The sequence below is a fragment of the Lathamus discolor genome, chromosome 4 (genome assembly GCF_037157495.1).
Source record: "Lathamus discolor isolate bLatDis1 chromosome 4, bLatDis1.hap1, whole genome shotgun sequence".
In the NCBI taxonomy this organism is placed as follows: domain Eukaryota; kingdom Metazoa; phylum Chordata; class Aves; order Psittaciformes; family Psittacidae; genus Lathamus; species Lathamus discolor.
In genome coordinates, this window is record NC_088887.1 from 97721468 (window position 1) to 97736477 (window position 15010).

Here is a 15010-nt window from a genome sequence, read left to right on the forward strand (position 1 = left end):
TGCCCATGGCAGGGGGATGGAACTAGATGAGCTTTAAGGTCCTTTCCAATCCAAACCACCCTGGGATTCTAGGAAAATTATATCACTGAGCCCCTCATTTCTTCCAGACCATCACCAAGTTGTTTTTTAGCAGCATGGGCAACAGCATGTACCCTAAAAAATGGCCTGAGAGCTTTTGGCTGCAGCCAAGGGTGCAGTGTTTCTTGGAGTTGCTGGAGTACTGTGCTGGGTACAGAGTGCGAGGCAGCATATGGCTGCATCTATAACCATCTGGGTTACCCAGCTCTGCCCTTGAGTTTCACTTGGAGGGAATTCACTGGCTTGTTCTGAAAGAATGTACTGCCCTATGTACAGCACAGACAATCAGTGGAACTGGACCCAAAAGCAATTAGTGGAATAGGACCCACTGTAAAGTGACGGTGTTTGTCTGTGTAGATCCACTCTTTTTCCAGGTAAACAAAATCTACAGGTCTTAGACCTATAATATTTGGGGGTTGCCCAGTGCCAGGAATGATGGCTGTTTTTACCACTATGGAGAGGCATCTCTTCCATTTTCATTAGCATTAGAAGAGATGCCTTTGGTGTGTCTGTGAAAGGTTGTCTTACTGAAATCTGAACTTTTACTGGAAGCTGACTAATGGTACAAGCTTCATCCACGCTCCCAGCTGCATTCTGCAGATAGGAACAGGTCCAGTGTGAAAACAAAAGTAATTTTAAAATGCAACTGAACCTAATCAGAACAGTTCCGTGTTAGCTGTTGTTGCTTCAGGTACTGATGAAAGCATTGCTCTCCTTGGTTACCTAGATGTTTCCCTGTAATTAGAAAGACAGGCTATCATATCTGAAATGTAATAATGAGATTGCTTTCTGCAAGCCAGATGAACGATGTCTTACTGTACCAGACATACTCCCTGCTTGCTGTTGGTGCAGTCCCAGAGTATGACCTTCACTGTTTTGCAAGCAGACCTGTTCTAGGGAGAATTCAAAGAACAATGGGCATGACCAGAGGTCTAGTAAATATGACCTATGAGCCATAATTGAACTGAGGTTGTTTAGTATGAGTGGAGACAAGACAAAGGGATACATCTCAGTGAAGGTATAAAGGAATGCTGCAGAGAGGAAGGTAATAAAATGCTTTCCACGTCCACAGTGGTGTCCCCGGTGTTAGGAACAGAGACATCAAATAGGGACTTTGAGCGGTTACGAAAGCCCAACACCCCCATCTCAAAGCAGGACGGGCAGATGCTTGCTCTCTCCCGACTTAATTTCAGTGCCCAAGACACCGTCCCACCTTCAGCCTGTTCCACTGCTTCACTGTAATTCCCTTTGCGGAAAGCTAAGTCTTTACTTTTTACCTACGGTAAAGGATTCACCTGCTTTATTTTTCCTCACTTTTGCGATATCTGGGGACACCGCGACGCTTTGACCCCTTTCCCCGGAGCCACTCCTATCGCGCCATTACTGGCACTGCTCCTGGGGTGCCTTCCTCTCCAGACTGCTCCTCTCGTTTCTGTAGAACGCGTTGGGGCCATTCTCCAGCATGTTCAGACAGCCCTTCCTGTAAAGGGGGGGCTGTAAGAGCGGTGGGCGGAGTAGATCTTGTCGCTGATATGTCCAAACCCTCATTGCCGACGACCGCGCGGGGCGGGGACTCGAACACGAGCCCCACCTCTCTGTGCTCCGCGAGCGGAGGAGGTTTGTCCGCCGCAGGCCACCGTCTGCCGGCGGTGCGCTGCCGGGCGGGTACAGCGGCCGCGGCAGCCGGAAGAATTGCTCTCGTGTGTCGCCCGCCAGCCCCGTCCTGCGCCTTATCCCGGCCCCGCCATGAGCGAGAAGGGCGAGCTGGACCTCACCGGGGCCAAGCAGAACACCGGCATGTGGCTGGTGAAGGTGAGAAGCCGCCGGCGCAACCCTAGGTCCGGCCCGGCGCCGCCTGTGGCGACTGGGCCTACCTCACCCCGCACACACCGTGCTCGGGCTGGCGGCAGGCGGGTCCCGCGGAAGAGGCCGGGTGGCAGCGCAGAGTGGGGCCGTTCCGTGCCTGGGGCGCGGCGGGAGCTGGGGCTGCCCCTGTGAGGCTGCCCCGGTGCCGCGTTGCCCCCGTTTCCCCCCTGGTGGGCGAGGGGCTGGGCGAGTAGCGGGACGCGGCGTCTTCCTGGGCAGCTGCCGGGGCACACAGATTCACAGGATGGTTTGGGTTGGAAGGGGCCTTGAACATCAACTAGTTCCAATCCCCCTGCCTTGGGCGAGGATACCTCCCACTAACATGGAACCCCCCAGGGAAGAGCGGGCTACCTTCGGGCTGTCCTTGGCTTGGGCTTTAGTAGGGGTAACAAACATGGTACCGTAACTTTTGTTTTCCCAAAACTCTCGGAGTCAGTGAAAGTTTGAGTGCTCCCAAATTCACATTCTGGTTAAACAGACAAACAAAAAACCCGCAGCAAAACCCCGAAGAAAATAAACGCCTTTGTCTCATCACTACAGCTCACCTCAGTGCTAAAGAAGTACAGCTATAGCAAAGGTGCTATGAAAAGGTACAAAACTCAATGCACCTATTTGGTGCAGGGCCCCGTTTGCAGCTACTGCCAACTTGTCAGCTCTCCTCCGTGGAGGGGCTTTCTGTCAGGATGGCTTGGCCCCTTCTGCTGGACACAGCAAGCACTGGTTCAGAAAAGAGGAGACTCACAGCTGAGGGTGGGGGAATAGGTGCCCTATCTCCCTTCTTGTCCTCTGTGGGTTTGCCCCTATTTTTCTAGTCCTGTGTTTGCTCGGTCTGGGAATAAGCAGCAGTCTCCTCCTCTTCCTGTTTTGAGGATATAAGGAACAAGCTCAGACCATCAACTTGAAAGACTCTGTGGGGACATGGTAGTACCGAGATACTGGTCCAGGGTAGTGAAGGGCTCTGACACAATCATATTTCAGCTACCAGAATATCATGTGGCCCATGAAAATGGTGGGCAGTTTCTGACCTGCTTTGCTCTGTAAAAGTTCTGGTGGTGGGTGGGTTGTTACATCTGGCTTCCTCTTTCGTCCTGACACCTGAATGTCTGGTTTTGTGAAACCATAATGAGCACTCCATAGTGCTCTAATTGTAACAGCTTATCCAGAACAGTAAAAATGAAAGCTGACAGCGGAAAGCTGCCAAAGTATATCATGACATACCGAGTGACAGGATGATAAATGGCAGATGAAATTCAGAGTAGAAAAGCGTAATCTGATGTGCACAGAGAAAAACTATCCTAATTATACATACACAGCAATTATAGAATCATAGAATCATAGAATAGTTAGGGTTGGAAAGGACCTTAAGATCATCTAGTTCCAACCCCCCTGCCATGGGCAGGGACAACTCACACTAAACCGTGCCATCCAAGGCTTCGTCCAACCTGGCCTTGAACACTGCCAGGGATGAAGCATTCACAACCTCCCTGAGCAACCCATTCCTGTGCCTCACCACCCTAACAGTAAAGAATTGGTTCTCAACTGGTTGTTGTCATTCAGAAGGAGGTTTAGGTTTTCAGTAGATGTGGGTAACTCCCTAATGTAGTGTCAGACAAGCAGATTCAACATTAGGCATGATTGCAAAAGATACAGAGAACAAAAGAGAAAATATTGCGCTACCATGTTGCCTGTATCTTGAGTATTGTGTGTAGTTCTGATCTCATCTTCCCCATTGTGGAAGTTATAAAGTGGACTTCTATAACCTGTATAGAAGCAGTACAGAGAAGTGCACCAGGTATGATCTGAGGAGCAAGGAATGGTGGCTATGGACGGAACTCCTGTATATGTTGTTACCTATCAGGCCGGCAAGATGACTGATGTGGAAATCTTACAGAGGTCTGAAGGCATGATTAGTGTCACAGGTGAATAAGGAAGAAGTGCGTAGGGAAGAGTCAGCTCGGACCCAAGGCTTAAGGGAGTGTCAATTCATCTGATGGGACTCAGAGCAAACAAAGCAGTACCATTTTGCACAATATGTAGTTAAATTTTGGAAGCTGTGAATGTCAAAACTGCAGAAGCTCAGAAAGCCATCAGACAAATTCAGGCAGGAAAATCATATTGAGAGATTAAAAATAAATATGTTTCCATACCCCAAGGTTTCTGAGTAAAAGATTGTAGAAATTAGAAGAGCATGTTGGAGAAATACCTTTCCTTCTTATGTTCTCCTCTTCCTCTGAAGCACCCACTGTTGACTGCATTTGGAGGCAGGGCCCTGAACTTGCTTGTCTTTTCGGCTGATACAGTTTGGTGTTTCTTGAGGCAAGACAGGAATTTTCAGGCACGTCTGTGCTTATGGTTGATGCCACTCAGCACAGAGCCTGGGAAAGCTGGTCTAAAAGGGACACTTAAATATTGCGCTTCCAAGTAAGTGTTAATCTAACCCTTCATGCGCATGATCTGAATTTATAATTTGTCTGCCACCTTGTATAATAATGATGATAAAAAAAATATTACAAAGTTGCTAATGTTAATAAGCCATAACAAGGGATGTGTAGGATTTTATCTTTTGAATTCCTTCAGACCTGAACTTGGAAACAACCATCTTTGTTACTAGGACCTTCAACACGTGCGGAGGCATGACAGTGTGTAGCACCTGTACTTTTTTTTTCTTCTTCTGTGTAGGGTAATAAGGCTGAAATTATCCTTCGTTTGAGGGAGGGAGCAGTCAGTTCTGCTGGAATGAAAAATCTAGCTTATTTAATTTCCTTTTAGCATACATTGAGCCAGCACAGGAAGTATTCCAGAGAGACTACTTAACAGGCAATAAAAAATGTAGTGATGAGTCTTGTAGAAGCATGAGCAGTAAAAGGAGGTACCAGCAATTGAGTTGCTTCAGTACAAACCCAGAAAGCAGCTCAAGTATTTTTTCTGTGATTTCAGTGAAAGCTAAAATAAGGAAATATAAGAACTGTTGGTTATGTACTTGTGATAAAGCGAAGCCCATTTAGTGTTAGCCATTAGAATTGTTTTTTTTTTTTATTCCCTGTGTGGTGGTTTGGGTTCTCTATTTATTTATTTAATTTGCTGCATTGATCTATATTTAGAAAGATGATATCTTTATATAATTTCTTTTTTGGATGTTCAAGGGAAAATGAATACATAGATACTGACATCAGCCTTACTCAGTTTCTGATGTACGTACTGCGTACGGATTGCTATATAGAGAAAGAACTGATTAAATTTCACACAGAAAATTGGAAGTGGTTTGTTACAGAGGGGGCCTGCTTTGTGGTTTTTGTTCCAAAGGCAGATAGAAAGCTATGAATAAGCTGAAAGATGAGTGGAGCAGGGGCCCTTTTGTCATACCCTACCTGCAGGGTGCCTGGTGTACTGGAGCTCAGGTGTTTGTGTGATATGAATAGCAAGCAGAAAGCAGCAGTGTGAAAGAGGTCTTGGAGTGATGCTACTTGGTACGTCAGATTTCTTCTCGTGATTAAATTGTATGGATTTCTGAGAGAAGAGTGTTCTTACCTACAAATCCCACAATAAAGGCCACTTGTCTTGAAAATGTTTAATAGTCTTTTAGTATGTGAGGTGCTCTGTCCACAAGGCAGTCTTTCTGTAGGTATGTATTCTTCAAAATCCTACTGTGGGATCTTTGAATATTCTTTCTGCTCTTTCTGTGAAAGCTTGTCACCCTTGTTTTCCGTATGTTCTTTCAAGGAGTATTAAGAGCTCGAAACCCAACTGTTCTCTAAATGTTAAACTTCTATTATGCTAAAGCTAAAAGAAAGTGGCAAATTAAGATATCTGCAGTGTGTAAGACTATTTAATCATTCCTGTGACTGTCTATGTCACTAGTGTGGAGCTACAGAATTTAACATGGTTTTGAGAGAACCATCTGGTTTTAGCAGAAGTATCTGTATATAGATGTAATCCTTTGATCACAGTCCTTCATATCCCCTTTTCTTCCCCTGCATAGCCCTTGACTGCAGGTAGGCCAGGAGAAAAAGTATTAATTGCATTCTTTGAGACCATTTCCCATGCAGCTGAAAGAAGACTGATCTGCAACCTCTTAATCTGAAAAAAATCCCTGTCTGACTACATTATGTAGCAAGTCAGTAATATTAATAGCATGTGAGTCCTTCAGTCTTTGTCTACTCATACTCGGTGTATGTCTACCTTATTACCTGGCAATATAAATGAGGTACAGATTAGGTGTGAGCACATAGTACTATTTCTGTTGAGTCAGTTGGAGCACATGTCATAGCATTTATCTTGGCTTTAGAAAGAAAATGATACCTGATCTGGCATGAATCCAGTAGAAAATCCACTGTAGAAAATTACCACTTTGAAACCTGTGGAGAAAAAAATCTTTATTGATGGATTGTGCCAATTCATAGATTTCTGTTGTGCATTTGTGGTGTTTTTGACCCAGTGTTAGGACTTTATGGATACCTGGACTGCCATTAAGTTTGGCTGAGCAGATGGAAGACCTCTGGATTTTTCTAGCTATTCCACAGCACTTAATAGGGTACTGTGAGACCAAAGAAAGTGCTAAGCACCAGTACTATGATGCTTTCTGAGGTTTTTTTTGGTACTAAGCACCAGTACTATGATGCTTTCTGAGCTGTTTTTTTTTTTTGAAGAACAGGTAAATTTAAGTTGCTGTTTGTCAGCAAGTTCTTGGAACAGGCTCTTTGCCTTCTGAGCTGTGCAGTGGAGCTTGGCTTATTTTTACTCTATGCAAGACTATGATGTGCTTCTTTGCTACTTGAAACAGAAAATGCCACAGGCATAGCTTAGTACTTTCTCACTGTCTGTGTCTCACACCATTTTTCTGTGTGGGCACAGATGTTTTCAGTTGCTGTGGACTGTGTGAGCCAGAATAAACTTTTCTGTACCAGTAAAGAACTTTGCTGAAAAATTACAGATTGTAGATTTGTCCTGATGTGTCATGAGCATATGAAGAAAAAAGTTAGAAAGTTCCTGTACTGGAATACTGTAGTATATGGCATTGGAACAGTAAATGTTTTTTCTTTTAACAAGTTGCTGTTTTGCTAGGCACTGAGGCTACTGTAGGTCTTTAAGATGATCTTCTCACAACAACTGCTGCATCTTTATTAGAAGAAAGAGATTAGAAAGAAAGAATAGTAATTTCTCTTAGTCTGCTTTTAGCTCTTTCCTTTAGAAAAGAATCTGTAGGTTTCATATCACTTGAACGTGTTACATTTAAACTAGATGTGAGGTTGTCCCGTATTGCCTCAGGTCTGTATTCCATCCCTTGATGTGCCACAGTGCTTCTACGTCTGATAGCTTGTGTGTAGGGGAAAAACTGCTCCAGTCTCTCATAGTTGTGCTAATATGTTGTGTCCAGTCTTTATAAACAGCCACCATAGAAAAGACAGCCAGAATTGCTGAATGGTGGTGATGGGGAAACTGATCTGCAAATCCATGTGATCTGCAAAACACTGCGCTCTGTGCTTATAACTGATGGAGCTGTCTTCTTGCAAGGAAAGGTAGACATAGCTACAACTTGATGGCACACGGTGAAGCACAGAAGATAGACAAGTTTGTCGTTCCTCTGGGGATAAACTGCTTGGAGTGCCTCGCTGGAGCTGGATGCATGGACATATGAGCTGAGCTGGGAACTCCTCTCTGGACAGGCCACCTTTTGAACTGCACTCATACAAGTGTCGAGATTTATAGGTGGTTATCAGCAATAGCACCTTATATCAGAAAAAAACATTTATCATTTGATTTCACAGATAAATGTCATTTTTAAGCTTGTCTGTAAGGAGAACCAGGGTAACTCTCTTGAGCATGGGACACATTCTCCAGGCATTACTCTGTCCAGAAAAAAGAAATGCTGTTGTTGCTGCACAGAGCTGTGCATGCATCATCACATCTGGGACACATGTAGGAGTCTGAGGAGCGTGAGCATATGTGGGCATATGGCACGGCGGCAGCAGCAGCAGCAAGGCACTGAGGCTGGCTGTGGAAGTGCACTGGCTCTCGGGGTGCATTTTACCTGGCAGTAGTTAGCTGGTACATTTTTGGCCAGAGATTGAAGACGTAGGCTGTGGTCTCACCTAGCAGTACAATGATGGGAAGAGAAATGGGTCCACTTGGAAAGACAGCTTCCAGCTTGTTGGTTGGTAGAGGTGCCTTTACAGTCCATTATGAGCCCAGGTCACCCAATGCTGCAGACACCAAAACCTTTGTAACTGAATGAATTTGTGTGGAGTTATGTCCTTGCAGCTTGGAGCAGCTTTCATTTCTTGGATGTATGAGGTTAAGCAGGGCTGCTTGTTCCTATCCCTGCACTGACCTCTGCTTTGTGCAGCTGTGTCCTGGCCTTCATCAAAAGGAGCATGACCAGCAGGTGGAAGGAGGTGATCCTGCCCCTCTGCTCTCATGAGATCCCACCTGGAGTTGTTTGCAGTTCTGGTGTCCTCAACATAAGAAGCACATAGAGCTGTTGGAGCAAGTCCAGAAGAGGGCCACATTGATGCTCAGAGGGCTGGAGCGCCTCTCTTCTGGAGACAGGCTGAGAAAGTTGGGGCTGTTCAGCCTGGAGAAGAGAAGGCTCTGGGAAGACCTTAAGAGCGGCTCCCAGTGCCTAAAGGGGGCCTAAGGAAACCTGGAGAGGGACTTTTAACAAGGGCCTGTAGTGACAGGACAAGGAGGAATGGCTTTAGAATGGAAGAGATTTAGTTTAAATATAAGGAATGAATTCTTTACTGTGAAGGTGTTGAGGCACAGGTTGGCAAGAGAAGCTGTGGCTGTCCCATCCCTGGCAGTGTTCAAAGCCAGGTTGGATGAGGCTTCGAGCAGCCTCATCTAGTTGAAGATGTCCCTGCTTATTGCAGGGGAATTGGACTAGATGAGCTTTAAGGTCCCTTCCAACTTAACCCATCCTGTGATTCTGTGTTGTCTACTATATTTAGTTCATATTGTAATCTGAAGTGGTCAGGGTGAAAGCATTTAAATATATACACATACACACTTTATAAAGAATTTTAAAATCTGCTTGTTTTGAGACCTGTCTTCTTTTCTTAGGTCCCCAAATACTTGTCACAACAGTGGAATAAAGCTTCAGGAAGAGGTGAAGTGGGAAAACTAAGGATTGCCAAGTAAGCCTTTACTGTACCTTTACTGGTTGCATTTTATAGAAGTTACTTGTGGTAAAGTAGATTATGTTGCATCTCCTGTAATACATAACTGTTTCTTGCAAATACTGTGCATATTTCTCTGATACCTGAATGGTACCTGCTTGTGTGACGATTATGAAAATAAATTATATATTATATGAAATTGTAGTGGGGAGTGGTTATGTGATGTTTGATTTCTTAAACTCAAGAAATATGCACAACTAGCTGGAGAATGTGCTTTAACTTACATGTGCTATTTTGCTGCTTCTGTTCTCACCTGCTGACTTTTCCCATTTATTCTTGGGCATCAGCATGACAAAAATAAGAAAATATTAAGCAGCTCAGGAGTGAAGATGAGTAACAAAACTAGAATTTGAATTTGCTTTTTTATCAGGGAAGCTAAACTTGTGGAATTAGATTATGGAAACTAAAACATTAAATATTTTCTTTTGCAGAAATCAAGGAAGAACAGAAGTAAGTAATTACTAAATACAGAGGCTGTGAATGTGTTACATTTTGAATTCTGAAAAGTTGTTTAGAACATGCTAGTTTCTATTCATGTTTATTCATGCTGGTTTCCTGTTTCATGATTAGAACATGCTGGTCACATATTTTTTGCTGCACCTGTAATGAAGCATTGTTCAGAGAATCAGGAGGTGCAAATTCTACCCATATGAGCTCTGTCCCCGGATTTTCTGTGGTCTCTCTTCACTAAGTTTGTTTACCCATCTGTAGCAGCAGTCATATAGCAACCATCTCTCTAAACATTTTGAGACGTGTTAGTGCAGAAGGCTGTCAGAACTAAGAAGGGTGACAGTAAGGCAAAAGAAGTTGAGATGAAGGTTTGCAATTTCAGAAGGTATTCTATTATATGTTTGGAATTTGGTCCTACTAAATATAAAGCAAATTGAAGATTGCTCTGCATGCAAAGGTAACTGCTTTTATTAGCAGCCTCAGTGAATGAGAGTAGCTTCCTGTATCCTTTATAGGAGGTAAGGGAAGTTTCATTAGTTAGAATTACTTCAAATGCCACATAGGCCTGTAACTGCATTGGAAGAAGCTGTGGACAAAAAACGTAGCAGGGAAGCAAGCTGCATTTGCTGTTTGATTACCTGGACAAATTCTTTTCAGAATGAGTGGAGAGAGTTCTGCTGGAGGTTTTGATGTTTGGTTGGTCTCTTCCATGCTCGAGTATGAGCCAACCTTCCTGATTTAGTGAGCTCCACACCAAAATCTGGATGAGAGCCGCAGAGCTCATTTTGCAGTCCGTGTAGAGCCATGTGGTGAAGAGCCCCATGAGAAGAGGTGGCTTCCTAGGGACCCTGTTGCTGCATGGCAGAATGAGGCTGTAGCAGAACTTACAGGAAAAACACATAGCCAGCCAGAAATAGCCCCCTTCAGGTTTCTTGCTGTGTCCTGCAGCTAAAGATTCTGGCTACTCAGTCCACCCAGTACCTCCTCAGCTCCTGTATTGGGCATACAATGTACGCAATAGTAAAAGAACTGTATTTAAGCCTCTGCATGTGATTCAGGAGCCCTCAGACTAATAACACTTGTTGTGGTACATTAGCAATTTTTCTTGAACTCAGCTGTCTGTGTAAAACATTTTAAAGCACTCATACCGAACAGTGTCTGGAAACCTATTATGCTTTACATTTTAATAAGTAAAATCAAATTGTTCTCTGATTTCAGGAGGAAGTAATTTACAATTTTTTTAAAAGATGAGTAGATTTTAGTAAGTATGTGAAAGCTTTGAATTCTGTATTTCAACGAGAGATCACTATAATAAGACTCTTATCCCACTCATTATGTTTTTGCAATTAAAATGTGCTATACTACTCGTGTTTTCTTTCTTTTTGTTTCCCATAACTTGTAAAGCTGAGTAATTGAGTCTGTTTAGTAACACTGTGGTAATTGTGACTGTTAGGTGTCATTTACTTTGAATGAAGAGCTTGCAAGTATCAATGATATTGGAGGAAAACCTGCTTCAGTCAGTGCACCAAGGGAACATCCATTTCTTTTGCAAAGTGTGGGAGGACAGACCTTAACAGTGTTCACAGAAACTTCAGTAGGTAAGTTAGATTTCAACTTATTTGTTACAATTCCAGTATGTTCTGTGATTCTGTGACCTGGTCATGTTACACTGTACAGTAAGTTCAGCAGACTGCCTTGTGTGTAGCTCCTGTGTGCTGTAAGATTTTCTACTGAAATTACCTGGTTGTGTTCTGGAATTTCTGAGACAGAAAGAACATGTCTGCAGAGCATATCTCATTGTCTGCAAAAGGTATCTCAGTTTCAAGCACTTAAGTTTTGGTGTCCCTAGAAGACAGATAATAGTAATACTTTCTGCTGCTTCTGTCTTCTGTGGGGCAGAAAGCTACAGCATGACAACCTTCTGATTTTTTGATGTCCATAGGCTGGCAAGTAATTGCTGTAACGGCAGTGTGACATTTTATCAGATAAATGAGGGAAGGAGAATTGTAACTCACAGGACAGAGCTAGAATACTTAGTAAGTTTGACCACCTCCTTTTAATAATCTATTTAAAGATTTAATGGCTGAGCATTGAGATATTAAAGTTCAAATAGCTTGGCTGTCTCAGTTGTGTTTAGAAAGCCGAGCTCTTGCATGTTTAGAAATGCAAGCTTTTATGCTACAACTCAGGCACTTTTCATTTGTTATCATCCCTTTCCCTGGAACTAATGTAGTTGTGTTTCTGGTTTCTCTCTTAAAAAAAATTTGTATTTTAGAGTGTGTGACTTGCAGCTGGAGTTTATAATTCATAGATTACAAATGTGAAAAGAGATAGGGAGCAAGTTTTCAGGAATGTTGCAAACATTTTAGCAGTGCCTCATCTTTTTCCAGTACTCTGTGCCTTAACCTCAGAATGCTTAATGAAGGAAAGAGATTTTAGGTGTGAAGATGTATTTAGTATTATTTGGTGACTTTTGCATGTTTGACAAAAATCTCCTGGGATTTTGATTCCCAAGACACCTTTTGATACAAAATACCACTTCAAAAACCTCTGATGGTAACTTAAGCTGCAGTGGGTGCATATGCTTAAGTAGAATGTGGAATATTTGTCATCAGTTAGAATGAAAGTCATTAGAATGTTATAACAAGAGGTTGCCCATTTATTTCTGGCTTACCATCTGTAATACCAGTGTCTCAAAAACTTTAGGTGCTTAGAACCTGTCCAATCTTTATGTAATCTACTAAAAATTTTGCATTTCTTAGCAACTAGAGAAAGTTATTCAAGGACCATGGATCTTTTGAGTAGAAGTTATTATATTAATTGGGAGCAAAGGGTAGTTACTGACGTTAGAAATGTTTGGAATGAAGCACAGAATAAGCATAGACCCTGTCAAAATTGTTTTTGCTTGAGGTTAGCAAGAATAACATGCAGTCAGTGAGTTTTCATGAAACTTGCTTAAATGCAGAATGGCTAAAATGTGTTGCTGTTGTGTTAAAGCTGGCATTCACAGAATCACAGAATCACAGAATCCCAAGGGTTGGAAGGGACCTAAAAAGATCATCTAGTCCAACCCCCCTGCAAGAGCAGGGTAACCTACAGTACATCACACAGGAACTTGTCCAGGCGGGCCTTGAATATCTCCAGTGTAGGAGACTCCACAACCCCCCTGGGCAGCCTGTTCCAGTGCTCTGTCACTCTTACAGTAAAGAAGTTCTTCCTGATGTTAACGTGGAACTTCCTATGTTCCAGTTTACACCCATTGCCCCTTGTCCTATCACTGGATATCACTGAAAAAAGCCTAGCTCCATCATCCTGACACCTACCCTTCACATATTTGTAAACATTGATGAGGTCACCCCTCAGTCTCCTCTTTTGCAAGCTAAAGAGACCCAGCTCCCTCAGCCTCTCCTCATAAGGGAGATGTTCCACTCCCTTAATCATCTTTGTGGCTCTGCGCTGGACTCCTTCAAGCAATTCCCTGTCCTTCTTGAACAGAGGGGCCCAGAACTGGACGCAATATTCCAGATGCGGCCTCACCAAGGCTGAGTAGAGGGGGAGGAGAACCTCTCTTGACCTACTAACCACTCCCTTTCTAATGCACCCTAAGATGCCATTTGCCTTCTTGGCCACAAGAGCACATTGCTGGCTCATGGTCATCCTCCTATCCACCAGGACCCCCAGGTCCCTTTCCCCTTCACTACTTTCCAGCAGATCAACCCCCAACCTGTACTGGTACATGGGGTTGTTCTTCCCCAGATGCAAGACTCTACACTTGCCCTTGTTAAATTTCATCAAGTTTCTCCCCGCCCAACTCTCCAGCCTGTCTAGGTCTCGCTGAATGGCAGCACAGTCCTCTGGTGTGTCAGCCACTCCTCCCAGTTTTGTGTCATCAGCAAACTTGCTGAGGGTGCACTCAGTTCCCTCATCCAGGTCATTGATGAAAATATTAAACAGCACCGGTCCCAGCACCGACCCCTGAGGAACTCCACTAGTCACAGACCTCCAGCTAGATTCTGCGCCATTGACCACAACTCTCTGCCTTCTTCCTTTCAACCAGTTCTCGATCCACCTCACTACTTGATCGTCAAGCCCACACTTCCAGCACAATCAAAAGTAAACCTTAATGTGCTTTTCTTGCATGACTTTTTTTGGTTGTAAAGATGAGTATGACACAGATACCCCAAATTTCAGTCAGATTTCTTACAGACACCATGTTCCTGCAGCCACACTCTTGTGTTTAAATGTGTATTGCCAATATGTTTTGAGCTCCAAAGCCAATTTCAACAGGTTTTGTAGTGAATTATGGCTAGTATGAAAAACCTGGTGTCTGAAGAGTGGAACAAAACTATATGGCTATCCCAACTGAAAGAAAGTCTGCTACCCTATTTTATGCCAGAAAGTCCACATGGAAAAAAACACTATAATTATATCAAGAATGCAAAAAGGCTCAATAAAAACTTGCACATCTTTGTATATCAGTCTATCCACAGTAAGATGCAGTCACAGGAAATTGAAATTCATTAATTCTTACGTTCACAGACGAGTATTTTTCTTCAAATAAAAATTAGCCTATTTTTGTGAAAAGCGTTTGTAATCTGGTTCCATTTTCTTTTGCAAAGTGCACCATGTTACAGTATCAAGATGCCAATTTGAATCGTGAGCTAAAGATTAAGCTGTTTTGGAGCTGCAGATGGCATGGCTAGTGCTGCATCTGGAAGAATGCGTTTGAGGGATTATGCAAATGAAATGTGCATAAAAAAGTGTTTCATGCACTGCTGACCTCAGTCAATACCCTTCTGGAGGACTGAACTTACCTAAAATGGACCAAATGGCATAAATCAGTTGGGTTTCTTCTGTAAAGGGTGGTGGGTTTGTTGGTTTGGTTTTGGTTTGTTTCTTTTCTTCCCCCCACCCCACCCCCCTTTTTTTTTTTGAGCACATTAAAAGCCTGAAGATCTATTCAGTGTGCTGTTCTCTAATCCTGGGATCCTTGTGTTGTAGTGGTCATCTTTTTTTGATGCTGTTTCAGAAAATGAGTGAGGGCTAACAAAGCTGCCTCTGAAATATTTTGTAATCTTGGAAGATGCTGCAGGGAGTTTACATATTCTGGATAATTGAGCACTTCACATTGACTCGTCAGGGCACTTAGAGCAAGCAAAAGAGATCAGATTTGACAAGCAGTTTAGTTTTTTGTGTATGGTGTAATTTCTAGACTTCTGAATTTATTTTCTGTGGGTTTTGTTTTGTCTTAGCTGAACTTGCTTTTAATACCTGTTGTAGGTGAAAGAAGTCCTTTCGCTCTTACACTGTAAACCTCTTGACCTCTGGTGGTCCCGTATTAGTTAATGGACAGCAGCAGTCTCTTTTGAGGTGCCATTTGTTGTGTCTGAAGTGTAATGAATTGCGGTTTCTTGGTCTTCTGCAGTGTGTAGTAGATCTAG

General features: G+C 43.2%; 1 protein-coding gene across 1 annotated transcript in view; it reads left to right on the forward strand.

The window, feature by feature from the left end:
- Positions 1-1697: 1697 nt before the first annotated feature.
- GTF2F2 (general transcription factor IIF subunit 2) overlaps positions 1698-15010 on the forward strand; it is a 93797-nt gene continuing 80484 nt past the window's right edge. The window contains exons 1-4 of the mRNA XM_065678214.1: positions 1698-1890; positions 9004-9077; positions 9551-9569; positions 11023-11167. Coding sequence (XP_065534286.1) covers positions 1825-1890; positions 9004-9077; positions 9551-9569; positions 11023-11167 — 304 coding nt within the window. The 5' untranslated portion in view covers positions 1698-1824. The remainder of the gene's footprint in view (positions 1891-9003; positions 9078-9550; positions 9570-11022; positions 11168-15010) is intronic.